Source organism: Pararge aegeria, chromosome 6, assembly GCF_905163445.1.
Source record: "Pararge aegeria chromosome 6, ilParAegt1.1, whole genome shotgun sequence".
NCBI lineage: Eukaryota > Metazoa > Arthropoda > Insecta > Lepidoptera > Nymphalidae > Pararge > Pararge aegeria.
The window spans coordinates 18,183,130-18,200,959 of record NC_053185.1 but is presented as its reverse complement, the minus strand read 5'-3'; the positions used below and the strand labels follow the sequence as shown (position 1 = coordinate 18,200,959).

The 17,830-nt window shown below is 35.1% G+C and overlaps 1 protein-coding gene across 1 annotated transcript; it reads left to right on the top strand.

The window, feature by feature from the left end:
* Window positions 1–357: 357 nt before the first annotated feature.
* Window positions 358–8,883, top strand: LOC120624806 (23 kDa integral membrane protein-like). Its single transcript, XM_039891557.1, has 5 exons — window positions 358–420; window positions 1,137–1,325; window positions 5,325–5,501; window positions 6,512–6,751; window positions 8,788–8,883. Exons 1-5 carry the CDS (start codon window positions 358–360, stop codon window positions 8,881–8,883), a joined length of 765 nt encoding a protein of 254 aa, XP_039747491.1.
* Window positions 8,884–17,830: the final 8,947 nt, after the last annotated feature.

Here is a 17,830-nt window from a genome sequence, read left to right as displayed (position 1 = left end):
ATTTTAAGTATTAAGATACTAGGCAATCATAAAGCACTGTCTCTTTTTTTCTATGACACCTGCCGCCGCCGCGCCGGTCTGCAACTGTCAAACCACCTACCTACACCCACCTGCTGGCATGAACCACGTCACATAACATCGATGAGTTGAATCAATCTAGTGGTAGCGACAGTCAGTCTTTGGTAGCTCCTGTAGAAGTATCTGATCCCAATAATAGGGATGTTTAGGTTCTTCTGTCACTGATGTAACATTGAAATGCAATTTTGGTCACAGGTTGAAACAGGAGTCAAAGAAGAAGCAGTATAAACAGTCATCAGAGGATAATTTTAACGTCAAGGTTTCGTAGATTGTCTCACCATGAAGCCTAAGAGCATCCGTTGCGTGAAGTTCTTTCTGGCCCTGTTGAACATAATTTTCATAGTGAGTTAAATTTATATTGTTATTTTCAATAAAAGTTGCACACAAAGGAATTGCACCTCTTTTATTTATACACAGCTCTTAATTTTAAATCATTACGCTTGCACTTTGCTACAATCTCACGTAATGCAAAGTAGTGTTTTATAAATATATAATTTATATAATAGTTGGTATAATTAGCCCTTTCACAAGAAAATATTTTTTTTATTTTACCTGGCAAAAGTGTTCAGTTATTGTTGGTACAAACTGGTTGTTTGAAGTAAATGTTACCCGGGCCTATAATCCGATAACTGCTCAATGGTAATCTGTTATAAATCAGTTTCGAATCGTGCTATTTTTTAAGAACTTTAGTGGTAAATTTTTTACTTTCTCTGAGACATATCTGTGAAACCGAAACACTCATAGTTTTAAACTATTAGTGTTTCGGTTATATGTATAGTCACTTATTAGGTACGCGTCGCTTAGCGTAGGTGCACGTGCCGGTCTTCTATGGGGTTGTCATAAGTAATTTTATAAAGTTTGTATGAAATAATATATACGCTTCTTTTGATTAATTTACAGGGTGGGTGATTCCTTATAAAATATACTTATGCACACTTCAACAGTATTTCGTAATTCGGTTACATGTTGTATATTATTTATACTGTGATATTAGTATGACAGCATGGGTAATAATATAGTCTCATAATGTAGTCTCACAGCTTTGTATATCCTCACAGCTTTTCGGACTATTCCTCATGGCGATGTGCGTGATCGACATGCGCGAGCGCAAGTCCAAGCCTGAGAAGCAGACAGCGTTGTCCCGCGGCGTGCTGGCATTCCTCACCACCCTGGCACTCAGTTTGGTGGTGACTGCCGTGCTGGGTTGTATTGGCGCTTTGAGGGAGCACGTCAAAATTCTATACGTGGTAAGTGCACTTAGCACAAATCATCGTCTTTTCAATCAAGTAGTATTCTCCGGGGAAGAACTCGTATGTACTAATGGTTATTCCTTTCGCCAAGCAGCATTGATGTTTTACGATTAACCGATACTGGAGCGTGGCGCGCTATACTATAAATAAATAAATAAATATACTACGACAATACACACACCGCCATCTAGTCCCAAAGTAAGCGTAGCTTGTGTTATGGGAACTAAGATAACTGATGAATATTTTATGAATAATATACATAAATACTTATAGTATACATTAAAACACCCAGACACAGAAAAACATTCATGTTGATCACACAAACATTTTCCAGTTGTGGGAATCGAACCCACGGCCTTGGACTCAGAAAGCAGGGTCGCTGTCCACTGCGCCAATCGGCCGTCAAACGTCACTCTATGACCCAGTGGGTATAATCATTATTAGTGACAAGGTTGTTTGGAAGCTTTTTCGTTTTCATCTCTCGCAAAATAGGAAAATGAAGGTTATATTGCAATTGTTGGAAGCGGTGATAGCCAGGTGGCAGTGGCGTGCATAAAGAAGGCACGCCACTATGCAAAGGGTATGCAGATAATATAAAATGAAAAAAAAAACCTCAAGTACGAGTTATAATAAACTTAAGGATAGGCATTGTAAGAGATATAAAAAGCCTACCCTTAAGTTTTTATAGCTCGTACTCGACATTTTCTTAATTTTATATCATCTGCATACCCTGTGCATACCCTCTATGCACGCCACTGCCCAATGGGTAGGAGCTCGACTTCGCTTTCGGGGGGCCGAGTTTGAATCCCAGCACACACCTCTAACTCTAATAAGTTATGTTCGTTTTAAGTAATTAAAATATCACTTGCTTCAACGTTGAAGGAAAACATCGTGAGGCAACCCGCATGCCTGAGAGTTCTCCATAATGTTCTCAAAGGAGTGTGGAGTCCACCAATCCGCACTAGGCCAGCATGGTGAACTACGGCCTTAACCCTTTCCTTGTCATTCTGAGTTTTTTGTCATCTTCTTCACGGGTCTCTTTTGCAAACAGACTTGGCGTTTGTTACGTAATGCTACGAGAAATAAATGAATATTGATTTTGAATAGTTTAAAGATGATAATTATGATTATAAACTACCTGAAAAATATAATAATATGGAAGATAAAGCAATATTTTCTGAACAAAGAAAATTTATATGCCACGAAAAATCGATATGAATCGAGTGCCCATTGCTTATTAAATATTCAAGAGAAATGTAGCCACTATATATTGATCCGAGTTTTGCAAAGTTTATGAACGCGCCTTGCCATGTTCATAACTATGTCATCTGAAATAAGTTTATTAACTATTTCTGTTAGATGTAAGTTTCAATGTATACATTTAATTATAGATTTCTTTGTATATAAAAGCTTATATATGGGTTTATATGCCTCTAATAAAAAAGTTTATTATTATATTTATTTTATTATTTTATTACTATATTATAACTTTATTATTATATTTACTTTATTTTATTAATATTATTATTATAACCGTCTTTAAAAATGGAAGATACTCTTTTTCATGCGCTAATTCACAATGGTGTACATTATTTGTAACGTAGGATCAAGAGCAGCTGCAATATTGTTCTGAAGGTTTTAGCAGATAGTGTATTTAAGCATACTGGATGTCAGCTTTAGTAAAGTCAGAGTCGAAGTCAAATATTTCTTTATTCAAATAGGCACATAGATGGCACTTTTGATGCGTTATTATATACAAAATGTGTACATAGCAGTGAGTAGTGATGGCGATAACTCCAATCGTAAACTTAAAACTAAAGCTACGAGGGTTCCAATCGCGCCCTGGTCTAAGAAGAAGCCCACAACAAACTTAGCCGGGTGTTCTTTTTGTTATCACCATCTCACATTGTCATTAGAAAATATTTAAGAAGCAACCTGGTTAGAGCCATTGTGTACACCCAAGCTTTTTTATCGTTTACGTAATCCTTTATACTATAATAGGACTTTTCTATAAGCTTTCGCTTAATACAAACTTTGAACTTCTTTATTGACATCCCCAAGATATCAACCGGTAATTTATTGTAAAATTGTATACAATTTCCTTTAAATGAATTGCTTATTTTGTGTAGTCTAGTGTACTGCACTGCAAGTAGTATTAAGATTATTGTGAATTACCAACACGTGGACCTTTGCACTCTAACGTACGAGTAAATGCAATACAATTATTTATTCAATATATTTGAACAAAGGAAGAGGGGTGATAGCTAAATGGTTAGGACTTCAGACTCCCTTGCGGGGGGATGGAGTTCGATCACGAACACTCACGTCTAAAAGTCTGAAGGTTGGCTTTAATATATGCGTCTTTTGCAAACCGTTTTTTTGGCTGTGCAATAAAGAGTAAAAAAAAAGGCGTTACTTTGCAGTGCAGAATTCCACGAAATGTTCGTTGAACAGTTGGCTTAATTTGCTATACTCCGCGAAAACGATAATCTGTACGGTGCTATTTATAATTCCTTCAATCTTTCGCAATGAACTTTCCACGCAATTTTTATATTTAAAAAAAAGTTATTTCGGTAAAAAACAAAGTGGTATTCAATATATCGCTGAAACCTTCTTTTAAGAGTAGTATTACTACCCCTTTGTCAGAAGACTCCGCTCTTCCATTACAATTAAAATAAACTTAACAAATTACAAGAAAAGGAAGGTAGGTAAACAAATAGTATACAAAGGATAGACATGTTATACAGAAATTTAGATGATAATAAAAATTACAACCGATTTAATATAGAAAATAAGTATGCATTTTTGTAATATAAATTTTTTTATGCATTTTAAATTTATAAAATTGATAATTCTTCCAAGTGTAGGTAAAAACACTAATAAAAATTATAAAAATATAAAAAAAAGCGTTCAAACGTGTCTCATTGTAATATGGGTTTGTATTGTATTTCGATCTCCTTTGAAAAAGGAGATCGAAACTGCAACGTTTCCTACTAGATGACGCTACAGTCGCTATGAGACTGATGTGAAAGGCGTATACTAATTTTCAGCAGCGATGGTAGGAGAGCCGAAGCTTAATTGGTGAAAGCGCACAGGCCGCGATTGCCCGAGAGTCGCAGGTTCAAATCATGTCGGTTACGAAAATTTTAATATGCATTTTAAATTTATAAAATTGATAATTCCTCCAAGTGTAGGTAAAAACACTAATAAAAATTATAAAAATATATGCATGTTTGTGTGTGTGTGTGTTTGGGTGTGCGCGCTCGTGGTTTGTGTTAGACAGAATTGCTGAAAATCCACGACTGTTAGTAGTACTACTATTAGTAAAGATCATTTTCATATATCATACTAGCTGTTGCCCGCGACTTTGTCTGCCTTTGTTTTTGTTTTTCGAAAGACATGTGGCATTTAATTTAGGTGTTATTCTACTGAAATTTTTAAGTTGTGTATTCTTATTTAATCGGTTTTTTATTGAGGGCGTTATGGTGTTAAATCGTCCAACACTTTCGTCCCCTCTCCCAAAAAGAAGTGAGCATAATTTCGGGATAAAAAGCATCCCATATTCCTTCTAATACCTTCAGAAATATGTGTACAAAGTTTCATGATGATCGGTTTAGTAGTTTTTGCTTGAAAGCGTAACAAACAAACTTACATTCACATTTATAATATTAGTAGGGTAGTACTATATGAAAATAATATTTATATATTATATGTATATATTTAAGTAAAGAAATATTTGTTTTATGGGTATACGTATATATGCACCACCTAACTATTTTCTGTAACATTTTTTTTATCTTTGCCATTGGTTGCCTGGAAGAAATCGCTATATAGCGATAAGGCCGCCAAATTGTATACGTTCTTTTGTTATACTTTTCTTTTTTTGCTATGTACTTTTTGTGGTGTGCAATAAAAGTATATTCATTCATTCATACTACTACCGAAATTCATCTGTGTACCTTTAAAGCTGTATGATGACCAGTCGCCTTTGTCCAGTACGCCTGTTTCCTGATATTCCTGGTGTCTGTGGACTTGGTGGTGGCAGCAGGCGGGGCGTTACTCAACAACTGGGTCAGCGGGCCCAGTAAACTCAGGGCGCACTTCTACACAAACTCCACTGTGGATGACGAGAGACCTAGCCATCTGATTTACTGGGATACACTACAGGCTGAGGTATGGATAGACCTAACATTTTTGTTTGTCCATTGTATCTATGTTCATCTTGTATCTATGTCACTATTGAGAGCTATACTAGATGGACATATACACTAGACTATATTAATACTACACTATACTCAGTGGCGTGCATAGAGGGTATGCACAGGGTATGCAGATGATATAAAATGAAGAAAATCTCCAGTAAGAATTTAAAAAAAACTTAAGTATAGGCTTTTTTACAGTTATAAAAAGCTTGCCCTTAAGTATTTATAGCCCGTACTGGAGATTTACGTAATTTTATATCATTTGCACACTCTGTGCATACCCTCTATGCACGCCACTGACTATACTATATTGGATCGTACTACACTATATCGGTTAATACATATTTCAGGATTTATAAAATTCCAGCTCATGGTAAAATAGGGGATGGATGTTTATATGTTATAACGTGCTGAACTGATAAAAATTAATCAAATTTTTCGTACAATTGGTAGTTCAATTTGGGAAATGAGCACACGAAATACCCAGGTGGGTAACGTGACGAGGTGATTTGGGGTATTTACTGTAGAAAAGTGTATGCACGTTTGTAAAAAAAAAAAAATATTAGCAGTTGTGCACGGACGAAGTTGCGTGGAATCGAAAGTTAAATAAATTAAAAATAAGGATAGTACTTTAAATATACAACGATGTTATCTACAGGTATAAACAAAATATGTCACTACCTGCTGGTTTTTCTCATAATTAAAATATTGATTGAAGTTCCCAAGAGTTCCAAACCTAATTTTTGAATATGGTATTCTAGAAAATTATGAAAATTAAGTTTTATTTGCTATACTCGGGGAAAAGCATGAGAATCTGCATAGTGTAATTTCTAATTTCTTTATTTAATACGGGCGCAGAGGGTACATTGCCGAAGATCTGTTTTGTGTGGAGTAAAAGGATTGAAGAAATTATGAATTACACAATACAGATTCTCCTGCTTTTCGCGGAGTAACGTCTGCTTCTATCCAATATTCTTCTAGAACAAATGCTGTGGCGTCGACGGCCCAGAAGACTACTCTCTGCTACAGCGCGATATCCCCACGTCATGCTGTGCACGTGCTCATCCCCTACGCGAGGGGGATGCTCGTCGCCACTTCCACTCCGAATGCCTCAACAACAAGTCCTACTACCTGAGGGGCTGCGAAGAGATACTGAAGCAGAAGTTGGCTTTGACGGGAAAGATTTTTATATCTACTGGCGCGCTTTTTTTGTTGCTTGAGGTGAGATAGCCCAGTGGTTACAACTTCGACTCAATTTTCGGGGGCATTATCAGCCTCAACCTCTAACTTTTCGAAGTTATGTGCGTTTTAAACAATTAAAATATCACTGGTTTTAACAGTGAAGGAAAATGTCGTAGGGAAACCTGCATGCCTGAGAGTTCTCCTTAATGTTCTGACAGGCGTGTGGAATTCACCAATCCACACTGGGCCAGTGTTGTCGACTACGGCCTAAACTATTCTAAATCTGAGAGGAGAACCGTGTCCTATTGGGCCGGTAATGGGTAGATATGAGGAGGTGAGATTTATCTGGCTCTAAAATTTGGTCACTTATTATGGGCCTCATAACAAGGTTCAAAAAAGGTCACTTAGCGGGCGACGGAGGGAGCTATGCTTGGAGGATCGCTACGTGATCAAATCAGGAGTGAGTAGATCCGTTGAAGAATCAGAGTTACCGACATAGCTCAAAGAGTCGCGAAGCTAAAGTGGCAATGGGCATGGCACATAGCTCGGAGAACCGATGGACGTTGGGGTCCTGGAATAGCGACCCCAGACGACATCAAGTGAGTCGCTGGGAGCCGTTTTATGGGTACAAAGATAGCTGTTGAATAGTTTTATGAATATAATACACATAAATACTTATAATATACAGGAGAGTTTTCATTTCATTTATTCAGAATATTGGTAAGGGTACAGAATTGACACAATAAACATGGTGCCACGATAACTGTTGCAGTAGTATAAACTGTGTCGCAACAATTAACGCCCACCTCTAACAATAAATGTATAGCACCAATAAGACAAAAAAAGAACACAGTAAATGCCAATAAAAAAAAAAAAGAGAATAAGAGTCAATTAAAATAATAAAAACATGCAGCGACTTATTTAGTGCGGGTGTGTGTGTGTGTGTGTGCAATTGTGTGTGAGTGTGTGTGTGTTTGTGTGTATATATGCATGTGTGTTATGTGTATGTCTATATTTTGGGCCTTTTTTTAAAATCTGTTGAAGTAGGAAGAATCATTTTATTATCTTTTCTACATCACTGTAGGATAGATTCCTTAGCCAATGTATAATAGCACTTCTACATTTATGGACAGTTAAAGGATATATATTTAATGTAAAATTAATTTTGTTATAAAGGGTACAGCTAGCATTGTGAAATTGTCTTTTAGCAAGCATAGTGCGGCATGGTTTAATCTGACAGACGCGATCAGATCTTCTCTTTTCCGTATAGACACTTGGATTAAAATGCAATTCACGGTGTTTCCTTAAAATGACATGAAGGATATATATTTTCCTGACTGAAAGTACTTCAGTAATATTGTATAGTTCGACCGATGGGAACCTAACCGGCTTACCTAACATAACTTTTAGAACAGCTTTCTGTGTTCTTTCTAGTCTCAGCAGTAAGGTTTTGCTACAATTACCCCACGAAGTGATACAGTAAGATAAGATTGATTGGGCCAGAGAAAAGTACACCATTTTTAGAGTTTTGTAATCAAGAATTGAACGCAGATTCCTAAAAACGAAGATCAATTTTCTGACTTGACCAACGAGTGATTCTATTTGTGGCATCCAAGAAAGTGTACTATCTATTTTAACTCCTAAATACTTTATGACATCAACACGATCCAGGATACAACACCCGCAAGCAATGTTATTAACAGACCCACATGAGTGCGCAGTTATCTTAAATAAGTTATGAGGCTGCATTGATTTATTGAAGGAAAAGGCTATGTATTTGGTTTTGGCAACGTTAAGTGATAATAAATTTGAGGACAGCCAAGACAAAATCTTTGTCAATGCGACCTCAGCGTTATGCTGTGTTTCGGACCAGCTCTTTCCCTGAACAATTAGTGTCGTATCAGATTAACACCCAGCCACTGAAAAACAATCATGTTCATCACACAAACATTTTCCAGTTGTGGGAATCGAACCCACGACTTAAGACTCAGAAAGCAGTGTCGCTGTCCACTGCGCCAATCGGCCGTCAATTGCGAATTAGTAGTATTAAACTATATGTATAATAACTCTTTCAGATTACCTCCGTCATACTTGCGCTGTGGATGGCAAGAACTGTGAGAACCGAGCGGCGTCGGCTCCAGGAAACTCTACAGGCACACTTCGAAACCTAATTTACCATCTAATGTTTCAGATAACTAATATAAGAGTTAAAGCTTAAAATGTATGTTAGTTTAAATTTTTATATCTTATATTTTACTAAGATTTAAAAGCTGTAGAGTTTGTTTGTTTACTTGATCGCGATGATCTCAGGAACTCCTGTTCCGATATGGAAAATTCATACAGTGTTGGATAGCCCATTTATCAAGGAATGCTATATAGCATTACGCAAAGACCAATAGGAGCATAGCATCAAAGAAGAATGCTTCAATATCGGGTTTTTTTTTCTTTTTTAGAGTACGCTGCGTAAACGATTAAAGTTGCGATAAAATCATGTATGTCAAAGTAGTTCCCTTTTAAAAGTTTTTACACGTAGTTACACGGAAGAAGTCGTGAGGGGCCGCTAGTGTTAAGATCAATTGTTCACAGGCATCTGGAACTGATTTACCTACGACATAAAAACAGCATAAAACATTTTGTTTTGCTACTCGGGTCACATTAAAAAAATAGTTCGCCCCAGTAGTTCGTTCACATTATATGTATATACCTTGATATCCGTAATACAAACGAGTACGAATTTAATGGGTAGAACTGTATTAAAATTCGCGCCAGGTAGTTTTCAAGCAAAACGCGAACGGTATAAAATAAACACACAAGTTTTTTCGCTAGACGTAGGTAGGCTTGGAATATTTTTGCCGCCATTCATTAAATGGATTAGTATAAGATATAAGCAAAACGCGTTAAAAAAAATGCCAGTGAGCCATCCTAAAATATTTAAACTCCTTTCTTAATTTTATTAATGTCGTAGATTGTGTATTCACCTCTTGGGTTCAAATTTCCAAGGATAGTATTTTACGTATTTAACTTTAACTTTAGGTAGGTACTAACTTAGAATATGTTTTTTTTTGAGTTCGGATCTTAATTTTTAAACTCTTCTCAATCACTTACGCATAATTACATTCACGCTATGCAAAAGCTTATATTTAATAACTACAGTTAAAAAAAAATCTGGCGATGCCGAAAACTGTCGTTCACCACGTTAGAGATAGTCGGGCATGCACGATTTGTATTAATCATAATTTTATTAAGCTCTCTTTCTTCTACTTTTCCCGTATATTTCTCATCTCTCTCATGTAACGAAATGCACCTAAAAGTGACCTTGAGTGAAAATTCACTCTCACTTTCGTGCAAGAAAAATATCACACGCAATATCGTACCGCTTAATCTCTTGGCAGCACGACTAATAACTAACCAGTCACAATTATAATTTACTTCAATTCGCCGTTGGTAATCGCATCACCTATCAATCGGACCACGCATTTATAAGACTTCAGCTTCCACGACTGCGCTAGGGTGGTCGTCAAACCTAACAAACAATTAATCAAGAGTTCCCTAAATCACAGTAAATATATATTTCGTCATATAACCCATTACGTTAAGGTTAGGAGTTAGGGCATAGTCCACTACGCTGGCCCAGTGCGGATTGGTGGACTCAACACACCTTTGAGAACATTATGTAGAACTCTCAGGCATGCAGGTTTCCTCACGATGTTTTCCTTCACCGTTGAACTAAGTGATATTTTAATTGCTTAAAATAATTGATATATATATAATTACTGTGTACCCACTAAGGTACAGGTACTATGGCATACTTTATAGTTGTCGGACTCCGTATGCATTTCATATCAACTAATGGAATAGCAACCTCATTTCGTGGCTTAGCTTTATTCGTGGATTGCGAACTTATGTATATAGTTGTTTGGAGGTTTTGATGTAGAAGCGAGGACTAAAAGATATTGTTATTAAACATCCGTACACACAGTTTATTGCACAAACACACATATTTATACATAGAAGGCGGATCACAAGCAGTCATATAAAAGCTACAGGCAAGAGAATGGTAGAAAGAAGCAGAAGACATGATTATATTAGCGATCTTACGCGACCGGCGTGCATACGAAAAGCATGGGTTTCCCGTGTAAGCGTTGTTATAAGCTTGCGTTATCACAATTGTAATTATTGAATGAATGAATACACTTTTATTGTACACCACATAAACATAACAAATTAACAGTAAAAATTTAACAAAAGGTATACAATTATTGACTACATTGATGGTAGCTACATATCTCACATAGTAGTAGTGGAGTTTCTTTGTGACAGAGCTCGTCCGGGGAAGTGCTACCAGCATGGCTATTTCTGCCGCCAAGCAGTATTATTGCAATGCTGTGTTCCGGTCTGAAGGGTGTGGTTGCCGCTGTAATTACAGCCACATGTATGAAGGCCACAGGGCTGTACTATGCAGGACATTGTCTTTGCATGTCCATGGATTTGGCCATGCCGTTGGATTTGCTCTCACCATATGCTTGATCTGTCTATTTATTTATTTATTTATTAGCTTTTCAAGGGAAACAAACAGTACTGTTACACATAAAAGTAATGCCGTATTTTTATATCACATAAACCAATGAAGTTTCCACAACTTAGTTATTCATATAACTACTATTATTACTTTAAAAAAAACTCAAACAATGCAATAGTGTCCGCGAATCAGAAAGCATTGCGATCGTCTTTTGTCGTTCTCCGACAATGAACCCCTGTTTGTATCAACTAAGCTAAGTTTATTTTTGTTTTCGGCGTGCGAGTAAAAGTTGCGCAGCAACCGATGTTTGGCGAAACTCACTAATAGCGTAGTCTATTTTAACCAAGTTATAAAAAAGATTTGATCTGTATTTTTTATAAAACAATTGAACTGGACTTGGCGGATTCGTATGATTATTTTTGTACTTTTTTTTTATTTTAATAATAAGTAAATACCGTCTACCTAACGGTAATGTAGAGTCCTTTTTCATGAGATTTTTGAGTTTTACATTTACTATCGTCCGATTTCTATATTCAATCTATCTATAATCGGTTGATAAGTTGCTTAGCAAAGTTGTTATTTGTAAAAATTGTATGAATATTTTTTGTCAATAAGTACATCAGTCAGATTAGGGCACACGAGCGAAGCCCTTTTAACTATGCGACAAGTGTGCAATGACAGTAGCCGAAACGGCTTGGGATATGATATATTATTTTCATAAAAAAACCATCCAATTTTTAATAAATGGAAACGTTACTAAGTAGTAAATCTATATATGAGATGGATAGATTAGGTATATATTGAAAATGGAGTTACGTCCGTTTTCTATATTCAATCTATCTGTTATCCGTTGATTAGTAGTTGAGCAAAGTTGTTATTTATTAAAAATTTGATGGAATTTTTTTGACAATAATATTCACTAGCCGTTTCGGCTACGGTTACTGCACACTTGTTACATTGTTAAAAGGGCTTCGCTCGTGTGCCCTAATATGACTGAAGTACCCTATCTTTGCACTGAAAGATCGAGCGCAGTGAGGACAAGTTAAGGTACTATCAATATAATTATGCATTATGTTAGAGTGTGGTTTTATTTTAAGATGGTCGCGTCTAAAATCGAGTTCACTCTTCCTCTTATTTTCAAATTCATAAGCGTTGCAGAAAGCGTCTCCATTCTCTCAAGGTTTCGACACCATTGGAAATCTTGACAATAGCAATTGCGTTGTTAATTGTAAATTAATATATAAGAGCGATAGATTAAATAATTAAAAAAAAACTACAACATTACACTAATAGCAATCTGGGCTAGATTGCTATTAGTGCAATGTTGTAGTTTTTTTTTTAACTATGATTGAATATTGAACCTAATCATTTATAACAAGTGACATTTGACAAATAATCAAATAGGGTCTAGCCACTAGCCAAAATCTTACGATTTTTTTATATAACACTGTAGTATGTTGTGTGTATATGCAATATTCATCTTATTATGAAAGTTAAGCTTAATTTGCTATACTCTGCGAAAAGCAGGAGAAATCAACGTGGTGAAATTTATAATTTCTTCAATCCTCATACTCCACACCAAACAGATCTTCGGCAATGTACTCCGAAACCGGAGCATCCTCAGGAGATGTTGACTTTGTTAAGACTTAACAATTATTGATTGTAAAGTCAACATCTCCTGAGGATGCTCCGGTTTTGGAGCGAAACGTGCGTAGAGGGTACATTACCGCAGATCTGTTTTGTGTGGAGTATAAGGATTGAAGAAATTATAATTAAACCACACAGATTCTCCTGCTATTCGCGGAGTATAGCAAATTAAGCTTAATTTTCATAATTTATCATGGATTTCCGGAAAGTATCGCCTGCTTCTATCCAATAAATATTCATCTTATCTTATTTGATGATAATATTCTTCTTTCTTCTTAATATTGGAGGAAAAGGATCGTTTCATAAATATTTAGTTAAGTTCTCGCGCACCAATTATATCCTGCACATCTTCATCAGCCTGTATTTCACTGTTTAACTAAAACTTGTTTTTTATAGGCGCACTTTGCACACATTTTCGGTGGTAATGCCACCACAAAGATCAGCACAATTTATCCCTACTATTCAATTATTGTATGGTTTAAGTTAAGTTCGATAAGAATGGGTAAGACTCCCACTTAAAAGAAGTATCTGCTGATAACTGTGATAAAAAGTAGTGAAACTATAATGGTGCTAATTTGGTTGCACACAGATAATAAACTAAACAGAACTACAAGTCGTGTGGTGTCGCTGGTTGCGCGCTGTATAGAGCGCTTAACAGAAACATAGGTCCCTTGGGCGAGGGCAAAATAGCTTTGATATCGAAAAAGATATACATATTTTACGTAAATAACATATCAAACTTTAATAAATAAATATACTACAACAATACACACATCGCCATCTAGCCCCAAAGTAAGCGTAGCTTGTGTTATGGGTACTAAGATGACTGATGAATATTTTGAGACACTGAAAAACTTTCATGTTCATCCCCCTAGTGGGAACCGAACTCGGAAAGCAGGGTCGCTGCAAACTGCGCTAATCGGCCGTCAAACCGTTGCCTACAAAATAAAAAAAAATATCGCACTGTCTTGGAGAGCGTTTACGACGAATTTAATTAAGATTGTCATAAAATAAAAATAAAAATAACTCGGTGGTAAGCCACATTAATTAAAAAAAAACAAAAATGTGCAGTGCTCAAAATTGTTAAATAGCCAAGGTTATTCATATAACTATGACATTATGATAATAGTGATATTTTGATACTTGTCAGTTAAAGTTCAGTTTAAGGTTTGTGAAATTGAATCAATCGAATCAGCACCAATGTCTGTTTAATAAACAATAAGTTAAATTAGTATTATTTTACGTATGAAATTTTCTTTTTGCCTTTAATGAAATATTTGTAAGCCAAGTCCTAGTGCATTTTGAAATTACAAACAACTAATTATGGTCTGGCTGATACTAATATATGTTATCTATAATATCAAATTTTAACTGAATTGACACTTCTAAAGTTTTCTACTAAACAACTATGGTAGTTCTTCGTCTAGACATGTCAATTTAGTTTAAAAAGGAAAACTTGTGAGGCATATTCAAATCAGCACTATGAAGTTTACCATTTACAGCTTTGGTATATTTTTTAATCTATACTCATATTATATTTTATAAATAGAAAAGAAAAAAAGGTTATTTTCATGACACATAACTTAATTATTTAAAAATAAATATTAAAATAAAATATAATAACTAGTTGATTTTCACTTATAGTGAAATGTTTTAAAATAAATTTATTAAGTTTTTTGTTTTTTTTTTTTAATTATTTAATTTATTCCGAGTAGACCTCTCTATTAAAAATATTTTGATAAATAATATTATTAATAAGAATATAATAATGTTTATAATATGCCGTTCAATGGGTAGTTGAAATAAAGACGAAATTGCGTTTCTGTGAAAACACAAGAAACAACATTTTAAGCCTTTACTTCAAGTCTTTGAATAAAATAATTTCTTGTTAAAACAAACTCTTCTATCTATTTTAAATGTCATTTATGATTATATACGAACTCGAGAAAAGAGGTTATCTTTACAAGAATATAATTTATAGTAATATTTCTTAAGTTAAAATTATCTTATATCAATGTTTGTGTCGATTTCTTAATTAATATAAACTATTTAATACTAATAAATATTAAAGTAAATAATTATTTTTAAACTCTTTATGCATTATAGGCTATTTGTGTCATTGTATACGTTAAGAATAAATTATTATTTGTCTCTCATTAAATATTTAAGTGCCTTCAAATAGTTATATTTGTCTGTATAGCATCGTGTGGCTTAATATTTAAGCAAAATAGTTTCAAGATTTTGCAATCACCTAATATCACGTGTGAGATTAAATTATTATCATACCTGAAAGATATTGTGGTAGTCTGGAATCCAAATTATCATAAGTGGGACTGGCCAACTAAATGAAACTGTGTACGGTAAACTGGACATTTAATTTTGCTTTCATTCAATTTATTAATTTACTAACAAATTTGCTCTTTAACAAGTTTCTTGTACAAGTACAATAAAAAAAAATGGAAAGAATAATAGAAGGCAAACACGCGAAATGGTATTGGCACGTAAGGGTGCTCCTGATAGTGCTTGAAGCAGGAGAAATATCGAACATGAGCGGTCAATGAACCCGGTTAACAACAATGAGACTACTCATTTGCTTAAGGGTTTCATTTCCATTGTTATAAATTAGTTATTTTTACGGATGGAACCGCTATTTTATTTACTTTGTTTCAAGTTTCAGTTATCAGTCCCTAAGTTAAATACGATTAATTGGGTCGTTTTCGTTTTCATTCTTAGGGAACAGGTATATGGAAATGTTAGTAAAACTCTTTCTTTTTAACACCGATATTTTATTTAAGAATTAATGTTAACTAATTACACACTAATAAAAATATCTCAATGAACAAGGAATTTTTACTTAATTAACATTTTATTTTCCGATTATATTAAATTTGATTGAGTTATTAAAATGAATATAAGTAATCAGCTTAATTAACCTCTTCAAATCACGCTTAGTTTACCTGTTACATTTATATATATGTATAGTTACACATATATATATGCTGCTAGGTTATGGAAAAACAAGTGATACGTGAAAGTACTTTTCAATTTTCATGTACATAAACTTGGAGGACATTCTGAAAGCAAATTTTGTTTAAGTCACTTTGACTGGTAAAAATACAAATCCCAGTTGGATTGGAAGATGACTTGACTTGATGTCATCTTCCAATCCAACTGGGATCTCTCGAGAAATTCGGGTTTGAATCCCGTCAATATTATTTTATAAGTATTTAAAAATGCATTAAAACCTATTTCAATATCAGTTACATATATAAAATACCACACACTAAAATATTAAAAAAACATTATATTTAGTTTGAGGAAGGAATAAGTAACTATAAATAAAGCTACAGATATCTCTACAAAAATTAGAATTGCAAAGTAATTAGTCTCATTAAGCGATATGTCCTACACAGGTTATCATCTCACATAACGGTCTCTTAAAATCTATATTATTCAGCGCCCCGTTACTGTAACATTTGAGCTAATGAAAACAATTCTTAACTCGGTTTGTATTGTAAGATTCATATAATAAGAGAACTGGTGTTCGACCCGCACAGTTGACAATGGGAATTACTGAAACGTGAATTAGTCTCTGAAGTTTCATACCCAAATTGGGGCAATATCCTATGAAAGTTCACATTAGTTTAGCCCACAATTTTACATTGAAATGAACTTACTCACGAATGTTTAAACTTTAGTTCTAAACTATTATTGACCCAGAAAAGAGATAGAAGCAGAACTCAGATCCTGTTCCGCTTCCAATGCAAATAGGTTGGACATAACTTAGCCTATTCTGAGTGCCAAGTATGAGATTTTCCACCTACGTTTACTTATTCAACCGCGTGAAAGTTAACTAGGATTTATATAGTACCGAAAGAGTGCCATCTAGTGACAATACGGTTTCTCAGTACTATAATTAGATACTCCTCTCATACTTGGCATTAGGTATAGCGCACTTATAATCCTAAAGTATACTCTTTAAGCCAGAAACCGGGAGTTCCTGCCAATCATTAAATAGAGAAAAGTTAAAGCCACCTGAGACATGAGCGATACCAACTGCTCCAGCTCATAATGATGGGCAAAGTAGAGGGAAAACGAAGTGTTGGAAGAAGGAAGAAGTCATGGTTGCGCAACATCCGTGTATGGACCAATATCGCTCGCGTGGAAACATTGTTTTGCTTGGCGCAAGACCGCGAGAAGTTCGCTGAGCTGACGGCCAACCTTCAGTAGTGGAGAGGCACAGAAGAAGTAGATCCTATTTAACCCAGTGTCAGTCAGACTTTAGCCCAATAGGTACGAGCTCGACTTACCGTTAGGAAGGCCGAGGTCGAATCCCAACACGCACCTCTAACTATTGTGAGTAATGATCGTTTTAAGTAATAAAATATCACAAGATTCAACGATGAAGGAACCTGCATGCCTGAGAGCTCTCCATAATGTTTTCAAAGGTGTGTGGAGTCCACCAATCCGCACTGGGCCAGCGTGGTGGACCACGGCCTTAGCCCCTTCTTATTGTGGAAGGTTGATTTCATGATGACGATGATACTCTTAGAATATTATTTTTATGCAAAACAACGTATTCGTGTACTTTACGCATAGGTTAGAAAGCTGCAAGGTACTGGCATATTTTCATCCCGGAAAAACGAACACGAGCTTAACTAGTACTAAATTATACATAAAATAAATGCTATAAAATATACAGTAAAATAGTACACTCAGTCACATTAAATTTAGTAAATAACATGTTGTCTTAATACATACCTACTTTGATAATTAATTTTGGTTGCTTATTTGACTAGTAAATGCTTAGTACACACACTTTAATATTATGTTAACTTAATTAGATTTTAAGTGGCTGTGTCATTTTGACGTGACAACGTCTTATAAATTGGTTTGCCGGGTGACACTTCAAGAAACTGCGTTACGCTCCGCTCACGTTATGCGCTCACAAT

Excerpts from the sequence above, each read along its gene's own strand:
- LOC120624806 (XM_039891557.1), top strand. The coding sequence starts at position 358 with ATGAAGCCTAAGAGCATCCGTTGCGTGAAGTTCTTTCTGGCCCTGTTG. Across the intron at positions 421-1,136 it reads TGTTGAACATAATTTTCATA|CTTTTCGGACTATTCCTCAT; the intron begins GTGAGTTAAATT and ends ATATCCTCACAG. Across the intron at positions 1,326-5,324 it reads ACGTCAAAATTCTATACGTG|TACGCCTGTTTCCTGATATT; the intron begins GTAAGTGCACTT and ends GCCTTTGTCCAG.